The 12,463-nt window shown below is 42.4% G+C and overlaps 7 protein-coding genes across 7 annotated transcripts; 3 read left to right on the top strand and 4 right to left on the bottom strand.

The window, feature by feature from the left end:
* Positions 1-935: 935 nt before the first annotated feature.
* EAE98_005139 (uncharacterized protein) lies at positions 936-2,051 on the top strand (the record flags this gene model as incomplete). Its single annotated transcript, XM_038952760.1, has 5 exons — positions 936-997; positions 1,055-1,180; positions 1,243-1,493; positions 1,565-1,709; positions 1,781-2,051. The coding sequence occupies 5 exons, from the start codon at positions 936-938 to the stop codon at positions 2,049-2,051; spliced, it is 855 nt and encodes a 284-aa protein (XP_038810602.1).
* A 130-nt stretch (positions 2,052-2,181) lies between these two features.
* On the bottom strand, positions 2,182-3,568 carry EAE98_005138 (uncharacterized protein; the record flags this gene model as incomplete). Its single annotated transcript, XM_038952759.1, has 8 exons — positions 2,182-2,262; positions 2,319-2,376; positions 2,428-2,576; positions 2,625-2,716; positions 2,782-2,829; positions 2,882-3,002; positions 3,070-3,223; positions 3,273-3,568. 8 exons carry the CDS (start codon positions 3,566-3,568, stop codon positions 2,182-2,184), a joined length of 999 nt encoding a protein of 332 aa, XP_038810601.1.
* Positions 3,569-4,403: 835 nt separating this feature from the next.
* On the top strand, positions 4,404-5,642 carry EAE98_005137 (uncharacterized protein; the record flags this gene model as incomplete). The annotated part of the gene is made up of 1 exon (XM_038952758.1): positions 4,404-5,642. One exon carries the CDS (start codon positions 4,404-4,406, stop codon positions 5,640-5,642), a length of 1,239 nt encoding a protein of 412 aa, XP_038810600.1.
* Positions 5,643-6,060: 418 nt separating this feature from the next.
* EAE98_005136 (uncharacterized protein) lies at positions 6,061-6,318 on the bottom strand (the record flags this gene model as incomplete). The annotated part of the gene is made up of 1 exon (XM_038952757.1): positions 6,061-6,318. The coding sequence occupies one exon, from the start codon at positions 6,316-6,318 to the stop codon at positions 6,061-6,063; it is 258 nt and encodes an 85-aa protein (XP_038810599.1).
* Positions 6,319-7,227: 909 nt separating this feature from the next.
* Positions 7,228-8,490, bottom strand: EAE98_005135 (uncharacterized protein; the record flags this gene model as incomplete). Its single annotated transcript, XM_038952756.1, has 3 exons — positions 7,228-7,243; positions 7,297-7,821; positions 7,871-8,490. 3 exons carry the CDS (start codon positions 8,488-8,490, stop codon positions 7,228-7,230), a joined length of 1,161 nt encoding a protein of 386 aa, XP_038810598.1.
* A 232-nt stretch (positions 8,491-8,722) lies between these two features.
* On the top strand, positions 8,723-9,979 carry EAE98_005134 (uncharacterized protein). Its single transcript, XM_038952755.1, has 3 exons — positions 8,723-9,050; positions 9,097-9,258; positions 9,361-9,979. Exons 1-3 carry the CDS (start codon positions 8,876-8,878, stop codon positions 9,756-9,758), a joined length of 735 nt encoding a protein of 244 aa, XP_038810597.1. The 5' UTR covers positions 8,723-8,875; the 3' UTR covers positions 9,759-9,979.
* On the bottom strand, positions 9,971-11,358 carry EAE98_005133 (uncharacterized protein; the record flags this gene model as incomplete). The annotated part of the gene is made up of 3 exons (XM_038952754.1): positions 9,971-10,875; positions 10,939-10,951; positions 11,347-11,358. The coding sequence occupies 3 exons, from the start codon at positions 11,356-11,358 to the stop codon at positions 9,971-9,973; spliced, it is 930 nt and encodes a 309-aa protein (XP_038810596.1).
* Positions 11,359-12,463: the final 1,105 nt, after the last annotated feature.

Below are 12,463 nucleotides of genomic sequence, written 5' to 3'. Positions count from 1 at the left end.
ATATAAACTACTTGTTTATAATTTAGATTGATATCATTTTAAAGAAAATATTCTTATATCTTTATAGTTTTCTATCCAATTCTATAAAGAATATATATTTCGATATATTAATCTTTAATCATTTCATATCGAATTAGAATTTCCAACACTAGTAATATAGAAAAAGATAAAATAGATTTAACAAATGAAAAGATTGATATTAAAGATAATAATAATAATATATAATCAATTATTTTGATAATATTGATATATAAATTTTAATAAATTTCGAGTTTAAATATTATCAATATTAAAAAGATTCTCATAAGGTTTTTAAAAATATTTAAAAGTATTGATTTTATTTGGATTTATTAAAACAATATAAAAGAGAACAATTCAACCTATTAAAACCTCTGAATTCCCCTTTACAGAGATATATGGAGGAAATTAATGTCTTACACAACTTACACTGACAACCTCCGTAATTATATATTTCTCAAGAAGTTATACCAAAAAAATAGTCAGGATTTATACTAAATAGCGTGTTATTTCCAATCATTCCCTGGAAGGATGGAAGCGCTGAGCAAGTCAAGCATCATACATTAAACAAGCACACCTGCAAGTGTTTCCAGATTCATACAATAGAAGTAGCTAGGACATGAATAGAAAATTATCGATCGGAGGTCGGTCCCGAAACAGCATAAACCACGGTACACCATAGCTGTAAGCTAATTTCTCGAGACGCGTTACTCGAGTCTGATAACACGCAGGAATACTCATGAATGAGTGATACCCCACTCAAGGATCTATTAGCTAACGAGATAGCACAATAACAGAGTTTGTCTCTGCAGTGTGGAAGTCTCCTGCTCCTTTGACTCAACCAGAACAGACAAGATTGCATTGAGAGGCCACCATTGAATATTACTCTAATCACCAGCATAACTTTCGACATCACGATGGGTGAGAACACAGTTCAGGAGGATTATATGTTTAGTCGTGGATTTCGAGATTCGGCACGGTTGCTATTCCCTAGATCTAATCGAGGGTAGTTGCGGCTTTTTACTGACTTGAATAGACTTCATATTCAACATCTGCTGTGGAACATACGCTTGGGATGGCTACTTCATCCGTCAATTCTCGTGCCGACAGCTCCCCAAAGAGAGGATATGTTCTCCATTGCCGATGTAGGAATTGGCAGTGCGTAAGTTATTTGTCAACAAGTCAACTGGATACCAACACTAACCTAAACTTTTATGAATGTAGAGATTGGCTGCTAGAATTATCACAGAAAGTCTCTCCCAATGTCCAACTTCATGGTTTCGACATATCCAGCGAGCTTTTTCCAGCAAAAGAATATCTTCCCTCGAACATGAAGCTTGAGACTCTCGATGCTTTCGGAACATTGCCAGAACACCTCAAGGGAAAATTTGATGTTGTTCATATTAGGGCTTTTACAATTGTTGTAAAAGGGGGTCATCCTGGAGTGTTGCTGGACAATCTTATTGCTATGCTGAGTAATTACATCATATCATACCTCGACAACACGGGTGAGAATATTGGAGGCTAATCCGTGGATGAACTTCAGAGCCGGGAGGATATCTTCAATGGGATGAGATGGATTCTGCATCTTTCAGTGCCAATTCCCCAAATGAATTCACGCCCAAAGTGAATATGGAACTAGTTATAGACAGGTTTCAAGACATGTGCAAGAAGAGTGATCTAGATTTTGGGTAAGTCGTTGATTCTATCAACCACCAAGTCAGACAGGAAAATAGCTAACCAAACCTCTTTTGATGGCCAGGTGGATCTCCAATTTGGCAGAGATATGTAACCAACAAGGTCTGAAAGTCGTCGACAATTTCCGCCTTCCTTGTAATGACGTGTTGAGACAAATGACAACGGACAATTATTTGATGGGCCTTGAAGATCTGGGATATGTCGTTTCGGAGAGAGCACTTGGGGAAAGAACAGCTTATAGACTGGCGTTCAACAAAGCGGTACTGGAGACGAGAAAAGGGGTTAGCATTTCTATGGATATGGTTGTTGTTGTGTGTCAATTGGAGAAGAAGTGATTGCAAAGGATTCAGGTACAAAGCATCTTATAATTACGAGCAGCAAGATTGGACAAATTATTCAGATTAAGTCGCGGAGAATAATTTAATTGATTACAATTATTCTAACCTTTTTTCTCAACACTTCAACTCAATATGAAGAATCAATCCAAGAAGCCCAGTTACTTCCCCACAATGTGGTCTTGCTGACTGTTCCAGTAGCAGCCGTTTCCTAGATCAATAGTAAGCATGATTTCTTAAATCCGTTCACATGTCTATTTTACTCACATAAACTCTCGCAGATGTGCTTGAGCCAGCTCCGGTATTAGCATATTCCATAAACATTCTAACTCACGTCAGCATTTTCCATCGAATAAAAACTTGGGGTAAAACGTACGGTGTGGCATCAGCGGCAAGTGTAGTCCACCCCGCTGCGTTAACCACGTCTGTCAAGACAGAGTTCTGGAAGATTACACGAGCAAGCGCTCGCCATGGTCGGCCGAGATAGACCTTTCCTGTTAGACTGAATCCGTCTGCTTGGGTGATCTACAAAGGTTTAGAGATTTGTTCGAGGAGTAGGATGGAATTTCTTACGGTGCTGCTGTCAATAATATACCAAGAAGAATCAGTGGCAAGTGTCCTGGAGCTTGCGGTGATTGCACCACCTCCGTTCGAAGCAATTGTACCTGGAAATGGGTTAGAAAACTTTGCTGGCATTTATTTGATTGTTGCATTGTTCGAGATAACATACATTCACCGAACCAAGCAGCAGCATTTCCAAATATATAATCCACAGCCCCTTTTATAGTCAGCAATCTTCATCTGTATTCTTCCAGTTATTCAAACCTTACCTTCAATATAACAATTTGAGTAATATTGCTTGCCAGCTTTGGCATACAAAGTATCTTGGTAGCCAGTGAATGAGCATCCATAATATCCTTGTTGGTCTCCATTGGCGGTTACAGCAACGGCCTAGAAAAGGTCATGTTAGTCAGTCAATTGTTCACTGCTACAAAATGTAGCTTGAGTAAAAGCGAACCTGAACTCCGGCTCCATAGGTATTTGCAAAGTTGACATTGTAGGCCTTGAAATTGGCGCTTCTGATATTAACTGTAGAGCTAGCATCGAGGCCAATAGTTGTGGAATTAATGCCATGCGTAATTGTTACTGTGTTGCTTTTGTATGTTCCAGTGCTGGCACGAGTTAGTTGCTTGTCCCCCGAAATTGTCAAAGGGCTTTTACTTTGTGGTATATCCATAGACAGTGAGGTTTCCTCCGTAACTGATCGTCAATTGCTCGTTGTAAGTTCCACTGTATATGAAAATGCAAGCAGTAGTAGTTGACGACCCAAGCGCAGTCAAAGCAGCCCCAACTGTGCTATATTCGCCGGAGAGAGTACCACTCCCTCTCACTGTTAGGCATCCAGACGGTGGGCTAGTTCGGCCGGCTCTTTTGTGCAGTACTGCTGATGCATCTATGGAACCGACAAACAATAGAATGGCGAGTAAGAAACTAGGGATGTACTTGAAAGTTGCCATGGTTTCAAAGTTAGACTTCAACAGCAAACGGTGAAGTTGATTGAAGAAGATTGAGAAGCGTATTCTAGATGCAACAGTAACAGTATTTATATATAATTTAGTTTTCCTAGATCTAGCCAAGAAACGAAGCTCGTTCAACTCCTCACCCGCTCCAATTGAGATTTCAAACCTACCTCTCTGATTCCCTCAGGCGAAATACTGTAAATGAATACCTCCGCTGGTATATTCGCAGGGAATGGTACGGAAATATCATCAATGTGCTTATTTCGCGGGGAATCAATCCTCAATTTTCCGTTTGAGTGGTAACGGAACATCTCGAGAATCCACACGTCGGTACCTCATTTAAATATCAGGGTAAGAACAAGTCGCTCTCGGTACATTGAGGGGGCAATAGTCACCACGCACATGCCACATGACGGTCCTGTATTCAGGCTCAATTCATGACCCTGCAATTTACGCAACGTTTTCGCGGATCGTACGGAGGTCAAAAGCATTTTTAACCTCCGTATCGCAGGAACGTAGTGAAGGGCGAGAAGGGGTATGAAACAGAAGGATTTAAACGCCTCGAAACAAACATGTTGAGTTGATCCTTTCCTAAATTGTAACAGGAATAAGATGTCTATACGTGGAAATACTCCAGAAATGGACAATACCTTCAACTTCCTTCCTCTTTCTTCGAGGGGGTTGTTTTGTAATCATCAAGCAAATGTTCCACATAGATTAATTCATTTAAGTGAACGAAAGTACCCGTTGAGCCATCCAAGACAGTCAGCCGTGAATATAAATTTGTGTTCTTCGAATTTGTTGTTCGATCTCTACCACTACATCTGCAACCATGCATCACAAATTTGAGCTTTTGGCTTTAGCAACATCGCTCTTCTCATCCGCCTATGCATCACCAACTGCAGTGAGGAAGGAAGCGAACGGTGTCAGTCTTGCCAAACGTGCGACTTGCACTCCTGCTTCTGCTGGAAATTCCGGAACCGATGACGTTCCAGCCATTGCTGCCGCCATTTCATCATGTGGAAGTGGCGGAGTCATTCAGATTCCGGCCGGCGTACAGTATGCAATAAATAGTGTTGTCGACTTCAAGGGCTGTGCTGGGTGCACCCTCAATATCGAAGGTACACTCAAAGTCTCGGACGATTTAGACTTTTGGGATGGGAAACGAGCTATATTCTATATGGATGGCATCAGCAAAGCAACTATCCAATCCGTTAGTGGAACCGGAGTGATAGATGGAAATGGGCAAGCAGCATACGATTATTTCGCTATCAACTCTTCATATGCTCGCCCGACATTACACTATATAACCGGGGCATCTTCCAATATCGCCATCAAGAACCTCAGGGTCAAGAATCCACCCAACGTCTTCTTTAGTGTTACTGGAGGTTCGAAAAATGTCGCATATTCTGACTTGACAATGACAGCAGCTTCGAAATCGACAACGGCTCCAAAAAATACAGACGGATTCGACGTTGGTGACTCGACATTTGTTACATTAAACAACATCAATGTTACAAATCAAGATGATTGTGTAGCTTTTAAGCCCGGAGCAAACTACACAACTGTGAATACCATTACTTGTACTGGATCACATGGACTCTCGGTTGGTTCTCTTGGAAACAAAGCAGGCACAACCGATTCAGTAACAAACATATACGTCACTGGGGCAACGATGGTCAATTCCACTAAAGCCGTTGGCATCAAGCTGTATCCTGGGGGAAGCTCACACGGATCAGCCATCGTCAGCAACGTAACCTTCAATGATGTTACAGTAAAGAACAGTGATTGGGCAGCTCAAATCCAAAGTTGCTACAACGAAGACGCAACTTATTGTGCCAGCAGTCCCAGCACGGCCTCAGTCACCGACGTATATTTCACAAATTTCAAAGGAACGACAAGCTCAAAATATTCTCCAGATGTAGCGAATCTGGACTGCCCAGGGGCCGGAACATGTAACATTAATTTCTCGTCTTGGTCTGTTGCTCCAGCATCTGGTTCTGCCACTTTTCTGTGCGCAAATGTTGATAAATCAACGGGCCTTACCTGTACTTCCGGTGCTTCGGGATAAGTGATAGTTTGTGTTTTCAAGTATTGACAATTTGTTGTACATATTTTGACAGGAATTCATGTCATGAATTATTTTCTTGCTGCTGAATAAAGCTTTTCGGTACTGATCCCAGGTAGAGACAGTCATTTCTTTGAGGCCATACGTAGCTTATATATATTGTCTTCATTCTGGACCTATAATTGAACTTTGAGTATGCTTGTGAGTGAGCCGCGTAGTGAGAACTATAATTAATGGATGAGATATCGATTCTGTGCTGCAAAGATTGAAACCGTTGAACTTTAAAGCCCGAGAGTTTTAAGCCGAACCAGAGTAGATCACGTCAACCGTCCAACGCCTAACATTGAAGTATCTATCCTGACTGAAAGTCAAAACCATGCCCAAATCCGAACCTACACAGCAGCGTTGCCATCATCCCATTCTATGCATCATGGACATACATGATTCCAAACACCTGAGCTACAGCCTCGGCGGGTGCCAATCTGAAACGTGATCCCACCCTCCAAGTAGCTACTCCAGATATCAAGAGAACCTTGCACACATCGAACTCATGACCATCTGGCCTATCCCTCGGTACTTCTGCCAATATTTCTGCTCCCATGTGCATCTGCACAATAATTTTGAGACCATGAATTCTTGTCGGTACTGCGATTTCTCCCCTTATAACTTCCTCCTTCATGCTTCAATGCTTAAGAGGAGCCTAAACGTTTGGACAAGAATGAAAACTTTAAGGAATGCATACTAACCCGATGGGATTCCCTCGAGAGTGAAGTGTGCCCTGATCCTTTGAGGTAGGCGATGGTACAGATCGGTTCTCAAAGGCGAGGGTAATGTAAGAAGTTACTCAAGAGAGACACAATATCCTTAGTCGCTTTCATTAATTACCTATTTTTAATGTCACATTAGGCCATTGACATCAAACAGCCTCATATGCTGTATCGTAAATGTTCCCTGGTCCAGGGTTATTTTTACCGGCCCTGGAGTCATCTTAGTTTCGTATGCCACTCGTGATACTTCTCTGTAGCTTCATCGAGCTGCGTTAAAATTCTGGATTTTGACGGTTCTTTGTGGGCAGATTTCTGGTAACCAGTAACAAAGCTAATCGCCTGCTTGACAAAGTCTAGAATTCAACAATTGGTCTGATTCAAAACTTGTTCGTGCTGAGTCTGGTGTTGATTGGCTCGGTCCAGTGAAAGACTGATACCTCTGAGAGAATTACGGCAGTGACTGGAAATAAAGTATTTGCATCCAGTTATAATTTTATCATAATGCGAGTTCGGCGAGAGTTAGTCAGGATGGAATGATACAAAAGACTCGAAAATATCATGAAGCAGATGAGCAAATGCAGTAATAACACAGGGCGAAGTGGGCAACAACGACCAGAGAATTAGTTCTTGCCTATTCCATTTTGTTTATGGTCAGTAAAATAGGATGTGTGTTGAGCAAAAACATAGTTTCGATGTCATGAAGCTTTTGTAAATCTCAGTTAATATCACTTTTCCGCGGCACAATAAGACAGGAATAGCAAGAAAATCCGCTCGAATAAGCAGACATCATTTGACTGAAGCGATATATCCAGTTGGCATCCCTAAGTCTCATTACTACTACAAAATTAATACGAGTTTTGGAAGCTACAAAGTGACTATGAACAACTCACAGTTCAGTCTTTCTATCGGAAGTAGTGTCTCTCTTTGCCTTTTTTGCTTCCGCTTGTGCCTTCGATGGAAAATGTCCCTCCAGATCCATCCATTCAGCAACAAATGCTGTTAGCATTTTGGCCCAATCCTCTACTGTACGCATGTCTAAATGCTCCCCGTCATCCTCAATATGATGCCAAACGCTCGGGAATGGGTTAGGTATCATGTGTAAAATTTCCACACCACGGGCCATAAAAGGTATATGATCATCCTGTACACCACCAAAACCAGAAAAGGCAGTCCGACTTACATCGGGAAGGAAATGGTGTTCGACTTTTGTTTGAGCTATCCCAAGCCATCGTAAACGATTTTCGATGGTAGCAAGACTTTTGTATGCCCAATGTGTAGTTTCGAAATATGAAGGAATGCTTGGATTTTCGTGCCCAAGAAGATCAAGAAGAAGGAATAAGCTAATCGAGTCCAATGGATTTTTGTAATTCGACATAGCTGCATGAGCTGTCGCTTCCCATGTTTCCGCCAATGCCCTGAATGAGTTAGTTTGCGATTTGTGCGGATTTGGAAAAAATCACTCACCTTGCGCCATAAAGAGAATCATCATTAGTCCAGCTCAGGAATGCTTCTTCGCCGTCGAGGAACAGTATTTGAACACCCTTTTCTTCCTCCAAACCAATATCACCCGCCGTTTTCATAGCCTCCCATTTATTCGTCAATGCCTGATCCACGCTTCTAGCTGCGTGCATAATCATCGCACACGGAGCTGCACTGTCAGTTGCGCCAATAAATCCTGTAGGGGTGAGTTTGCTATCGTAATGTGCAACCAAGGCCAATCTTCCAACATCTCCAGATTTCGCCCAAGGAGGATCGCGCGTTATAATAATATTAACAAATGGTACTTGTTTGTCACCGGTGACGGGAGTCTTCGAAGTCGAGTTTTGGAATTCAATTGTCCATTCCGGAAGATGCGTTGTAAAGAAATCAACGAAGTGTCTTTGAACAGTTTGGATTCCTGGGGTTCCTGGGACTCTAGGGATCAAAATCGGGGAAAGAATGGCCCCATTATGTATATCAAAATCTGCGTCTGCAGATGGGAGACTATGGAATGTCTGATCGGATAAAGGAGTGTATGCCGTGACGTTGATACTCAAGATGCTGCAAATCAAGAAAGCGATTGTTCCGATGTATTGTGAAATCATTGTACCGAGTGAAAAGGCGAGCGCCTCTTGTCTTTATCTGCAATATCTCCGCAATATCATACTTCCCCAAATGTTGTGTGAGCAAATACTATTCGTTCCTAAAGTCTAACGGTAATCTGTTACAATGATACCGAGATATGTAACCGCGGCTAAATATCGCGGCCCGTGGCGTCAAACGCGCTTGGCCATTGTATCAAATTTATTTCTATGCTGTATCCATTTAAACAATATTTGAAATATTACACAGCTGCCAGATATTGAGATTCGATTTGACATTGGATCAGCCATTCGGCCACAAGCAGAATAATGATTGATTGATAATTCGTTCCCAAATATATTTTCTTGACGACATTCTTTCCCCTCGCCATACCCGTGATCAATTGCAATGATAACATTGCTCGCACGATTAACGGCGCCCAGAGGGTTGGCTATCCAGAGACCCTTATCATGTCTTCGAACAGCTGGTTTCAGATACGCTAGTCAGGTTACAAAAAATAAAATACCACGAGCAGCAACACCACAACCTGTACCAACACCACAATATGCAAGCAAAAGGCCCGGTCAGTACATCTGCCTCTTTGTGTTATTCAAACTAACTGTAAATAGCATATCCCGAACGTCTGCTTATCTATCATTCTGGGACTGGAAGAACAGTGTTTCTTGGCTGCTTGAAAGTTACAACTATTTTCATATTTGTATTTTTTACTCTAGTTGTAGCGCCAGCACATTACTATGCGGAGGATGGACCTGAATGGGTGGCACCTGCTGGTAAGTTAATGCTAAGATCCCGAATTCTGCGGAATTTAAATGAAGCAATGTCATCAAAAACTACCGAGTCCTTCTTTTCTCAGAAACTAATATAATTCCAAGTTCTACTATCTGGAGCTGTTCCAGTGGTGTTCGTGGCATATATAACATCGCCATTTGTCAATTACATCCATCTCAGGCTGCCCAATTTCGCTCGTAATTCACGAGATCTATTGATGAGATACTCAAAGAACCCACCAAAAGATGCACAGGTCGATATCACTACGATGAACTTTGTAGGGAAACCAAGGGTGACTAGGCTCGAAATCTCCGAATTAAAAGCTGTAAAGCAAAGATTTGGCGTTGTGAATTTTTCTCGAGATACGAGAAAGATTAACGCGACGAGAAAATGGTGGATGCCAAAGGCCGTAAGAGTGTTTGGGGTTCATGGCGGAGCAGGAAGAGTAAGGGAAGGGGAAGCCTGGGAAAATGTTGCCATGAAAATACGAAAGGTCTCTTGATATTGGTAAAATCTTCAAACGCCTCGACGGGAAAGCATTTGCACATGTAAAGAGATGATGTAAAAATTCAACGTTATTCTGCTATAAACTCATCGCACTATCCGAACCCGCTAAGCGCAATCTTAATTGTCAGCCCCGTATCACTTGGGTAGCGCTTCATGAAGAGGAGCCAGAAGTGCACCTAACTTTCGAATTACTAGCGCATAGCCCACTTAACATCGTCTAGTCCATGGAACAACAACAATTTTAGGAATCTTGACTTCCGCCATCTCATGTTTAGTATGTGACTGAAATCCCCACTCAGCGAGCTGTTCACCGACGGCGGTATCATCATGAATGCGCTGAAAAAATGCGGTCATCGCATCTATACTTTTCTTTTCCATAGACTTAGTCCATGGCCTCCCTTGATGCCTGCTTCTACAATCTGCACAGAACTTTGGAAGGTATTGCGATGGATGATGTAGCATGAGGCGTATTTCCTCAAGTTGTGTAAAGACTTCTAATGCAACGCAATATGGCGTTTTTAGAGATTCGCCGATACTATCATGCCATTCCCAAGAGCGAACCTCCAAGACTCTTACATCTTTGAAGCCATCTCTCTTCAGGAATCGATTGGCGATCAATGGAGCCATCCAATCAGAACGAGTACAACACATCATGTCGAAAATGTCTGTGTACAAAAAGTCGCGTGATGGATCGAAGCAAAGAGGTTTTACTTTGCCGTTGAAAGTGCCTTGTGTTTCTGGCGTCATCCAAACAAGTCGATAGTGTCTGAGTGTCTCCTCTCGACTTTGCTGATTGACATACAGTGTTATGGGCAAAGGAGCCGTGTGCTTGGCTCTGCATTTACATGAAGAGCAGTGAGGCTCCCTTTGGCGGCAGAAGCGATTGGGTCGTACTTCGACTCTTCGTGGAGGAGGAAAAGCGAATTGCCATATTTTGATTTGCAGCTCCTTGATCAGGGATGGAAAACAGTGAAATGTTTCAAGCTTGTCGGTCTTTATAGGGTCCAGGATCTGAGCTATGATTTTGCCTTCTGGGTCAGGGAGATGTAAAGAGAGGATAGATAATGATGATATCATCAAATCTTGTTCTGAGGAGCGTACAATCTCTGCCACTATTTTACAAAGTTAGTCAGAGTCTTTGAAGCTCTGTACACAATTTTGGGGGAGAGACCAACTCGGTAGGTGAGCCTATAAGCTTTTAAGTTTTGACCTTGTTTTGTGATTTCTCTGTTGCAAAAGGTTAAGATAAATTGGAAGAAGATTCGGGGAGGTTTGGAATGACTATATATTAATGAAGAACAGCCTGGGTCTGACATTTTATATTCACTTTTCGAAATCAGCTCACGCTCTCCCAGCCTCAGGCTTCTCCGATCCCAATTGTAGTGAGGTGCGGAGGCCACACTACTTCGTGTCAATGTGGTGTATTCTGTGATTCAACAATGGAAAATAATCAAACATTTGAGAGAAAAAGCAGGTATCAATGACATGAAGCTTGCTAAGTACTTGTGCATATCAAAGTAGATCAGCAATTGTGAGAGCATCAAAACAAAGCTGGGAGTGTGGAGCTTTCCATGGACTCATACCTGATCTAACATAGTGTGAAAATAGCCCATTGAATCAAGAATTCTCGGCATACCTGCTGTCTCAATAACCTACTTCTAAACCAGAAAAAGAGACTCGGTTCCGCACCCCTATGAGGTCTCAGATGCTGAACAAGCAGAGCTGCCGGTCCTCTCGAGATTTGAGCGTATTGTTTTTTAATTTTCGTTTTGGTGCGCCAAAGGGTTCTATTCATATGTAGTAGTATGAATATTCCCGTCTTCATCCGTCATAAGCCCTTGCTCCAAGCCAAAAACTGGCGTCTCGAATTTGTGGGCAGCGCTCTTCCGGACAAATTGACTCCTTATACTGACATTCTGTCATTTGGAGATCGATAGCAGGGTTTGATCAACTTGAAGTGCGCTTGGTCCGTATGGGTCGGTCCCTTTTATATTTGTTTGTTGGTTGGGTAGCTTGAGATATTGCAGAATCATCTATCGTGTAGCTTAAACAGTCCGCCCTGAAACTTGGGTAAATCAGTATGGGCCATTCACAACAACTCACATGTTCCAGTCCTTCTGACGGCGAGGAAGTTTCCTTTTCTTATGTATCAGCTTGTGAGGATCAACTAGGGATTGTATTCTCGCAGCTGTTTATGAGCCAGCCCATTCCGCTTTGTTGTTATTACAGTCTGATCGTTCGAATTGCTCGTGTGCTCCCGTCAACTTTCTTCAGAGGCGTTAATGGCTTTGCTGGTTTCGGGCTTGAGTCTTTTGTCCCCTTCAAGCAGACTGCCACCTCCTGTATTCTCCTCGCATCCTTTGCCTTCCGCTTGCCCCTCATCTTTCTCCTGCACCCGCTACTTCTTTTATTCATTGCTTTTATGTCTTTCCCCTTTCGCCCTTTACAGAACTTTTCCAGGCAAGCGAGTGGTAAAGCCAGGGTCAGGCTCCCTCATCAAGTAGTGTGCCTCGAAAGACTCTTTCCATGGCATCCATCGGCTTTCACCACTCTTTTCCTTCAATACTGACAAGTGTGGTTCATCACATCCATTCATCAATCTAGACTTCATGGCGTATCTCGTAGGGTCCCCGTGATTAGTCGTCCACTATCCGCAGGTACCTTCCGATTGATCAATGTCGATTCAGTGTTGACTTCCGA

The sequence above is a fragment of the Botrytis deweyae genome (assembly GCF_014898535.1).
Source record: "Botrytis deweyae strain B1 chromosome Unknown BDEW_010, whole genome shotgun sequence".
NCBI lineage: Eukaryota > Fungi > Ascomycota > Leotiomycetes > Helotiales > Sclerotiniaceae > Botrytis > Botrytis deweyae.
Note: the sequence above shows the minus strand (reverse complement) of the source record. Positions and strands in the feature narration are given on the sequence as shown.

What these genes read in the sequence shown, in the direction of transcription:
- EAE98_005134 (XM_038952755.1), top strand. Translation starts at nt 8,876, where the DNA reads ATGATAACATTGCTCGCACGATTAACGGCGCCCAGAGGGTTGGCTATC. An exon ending in ATATGCAAGCAAAAGGCCCG is followed by an intron (nt 9,051 to 9,096) that starts GTCAGTACATCT and finishes AACTGTAAATAG; the next exon opens with CATATCCCGAACGTCTGCTT. An exon ending in TGAATGGGTGGCACCTGCTG is followed by an intron (nt 9,259 to 9,360) that starts GTAAGTTAATGC and finishes TATAATTCCAAG; the next exon opens with TTCTACTATCTGGAGCTGTT.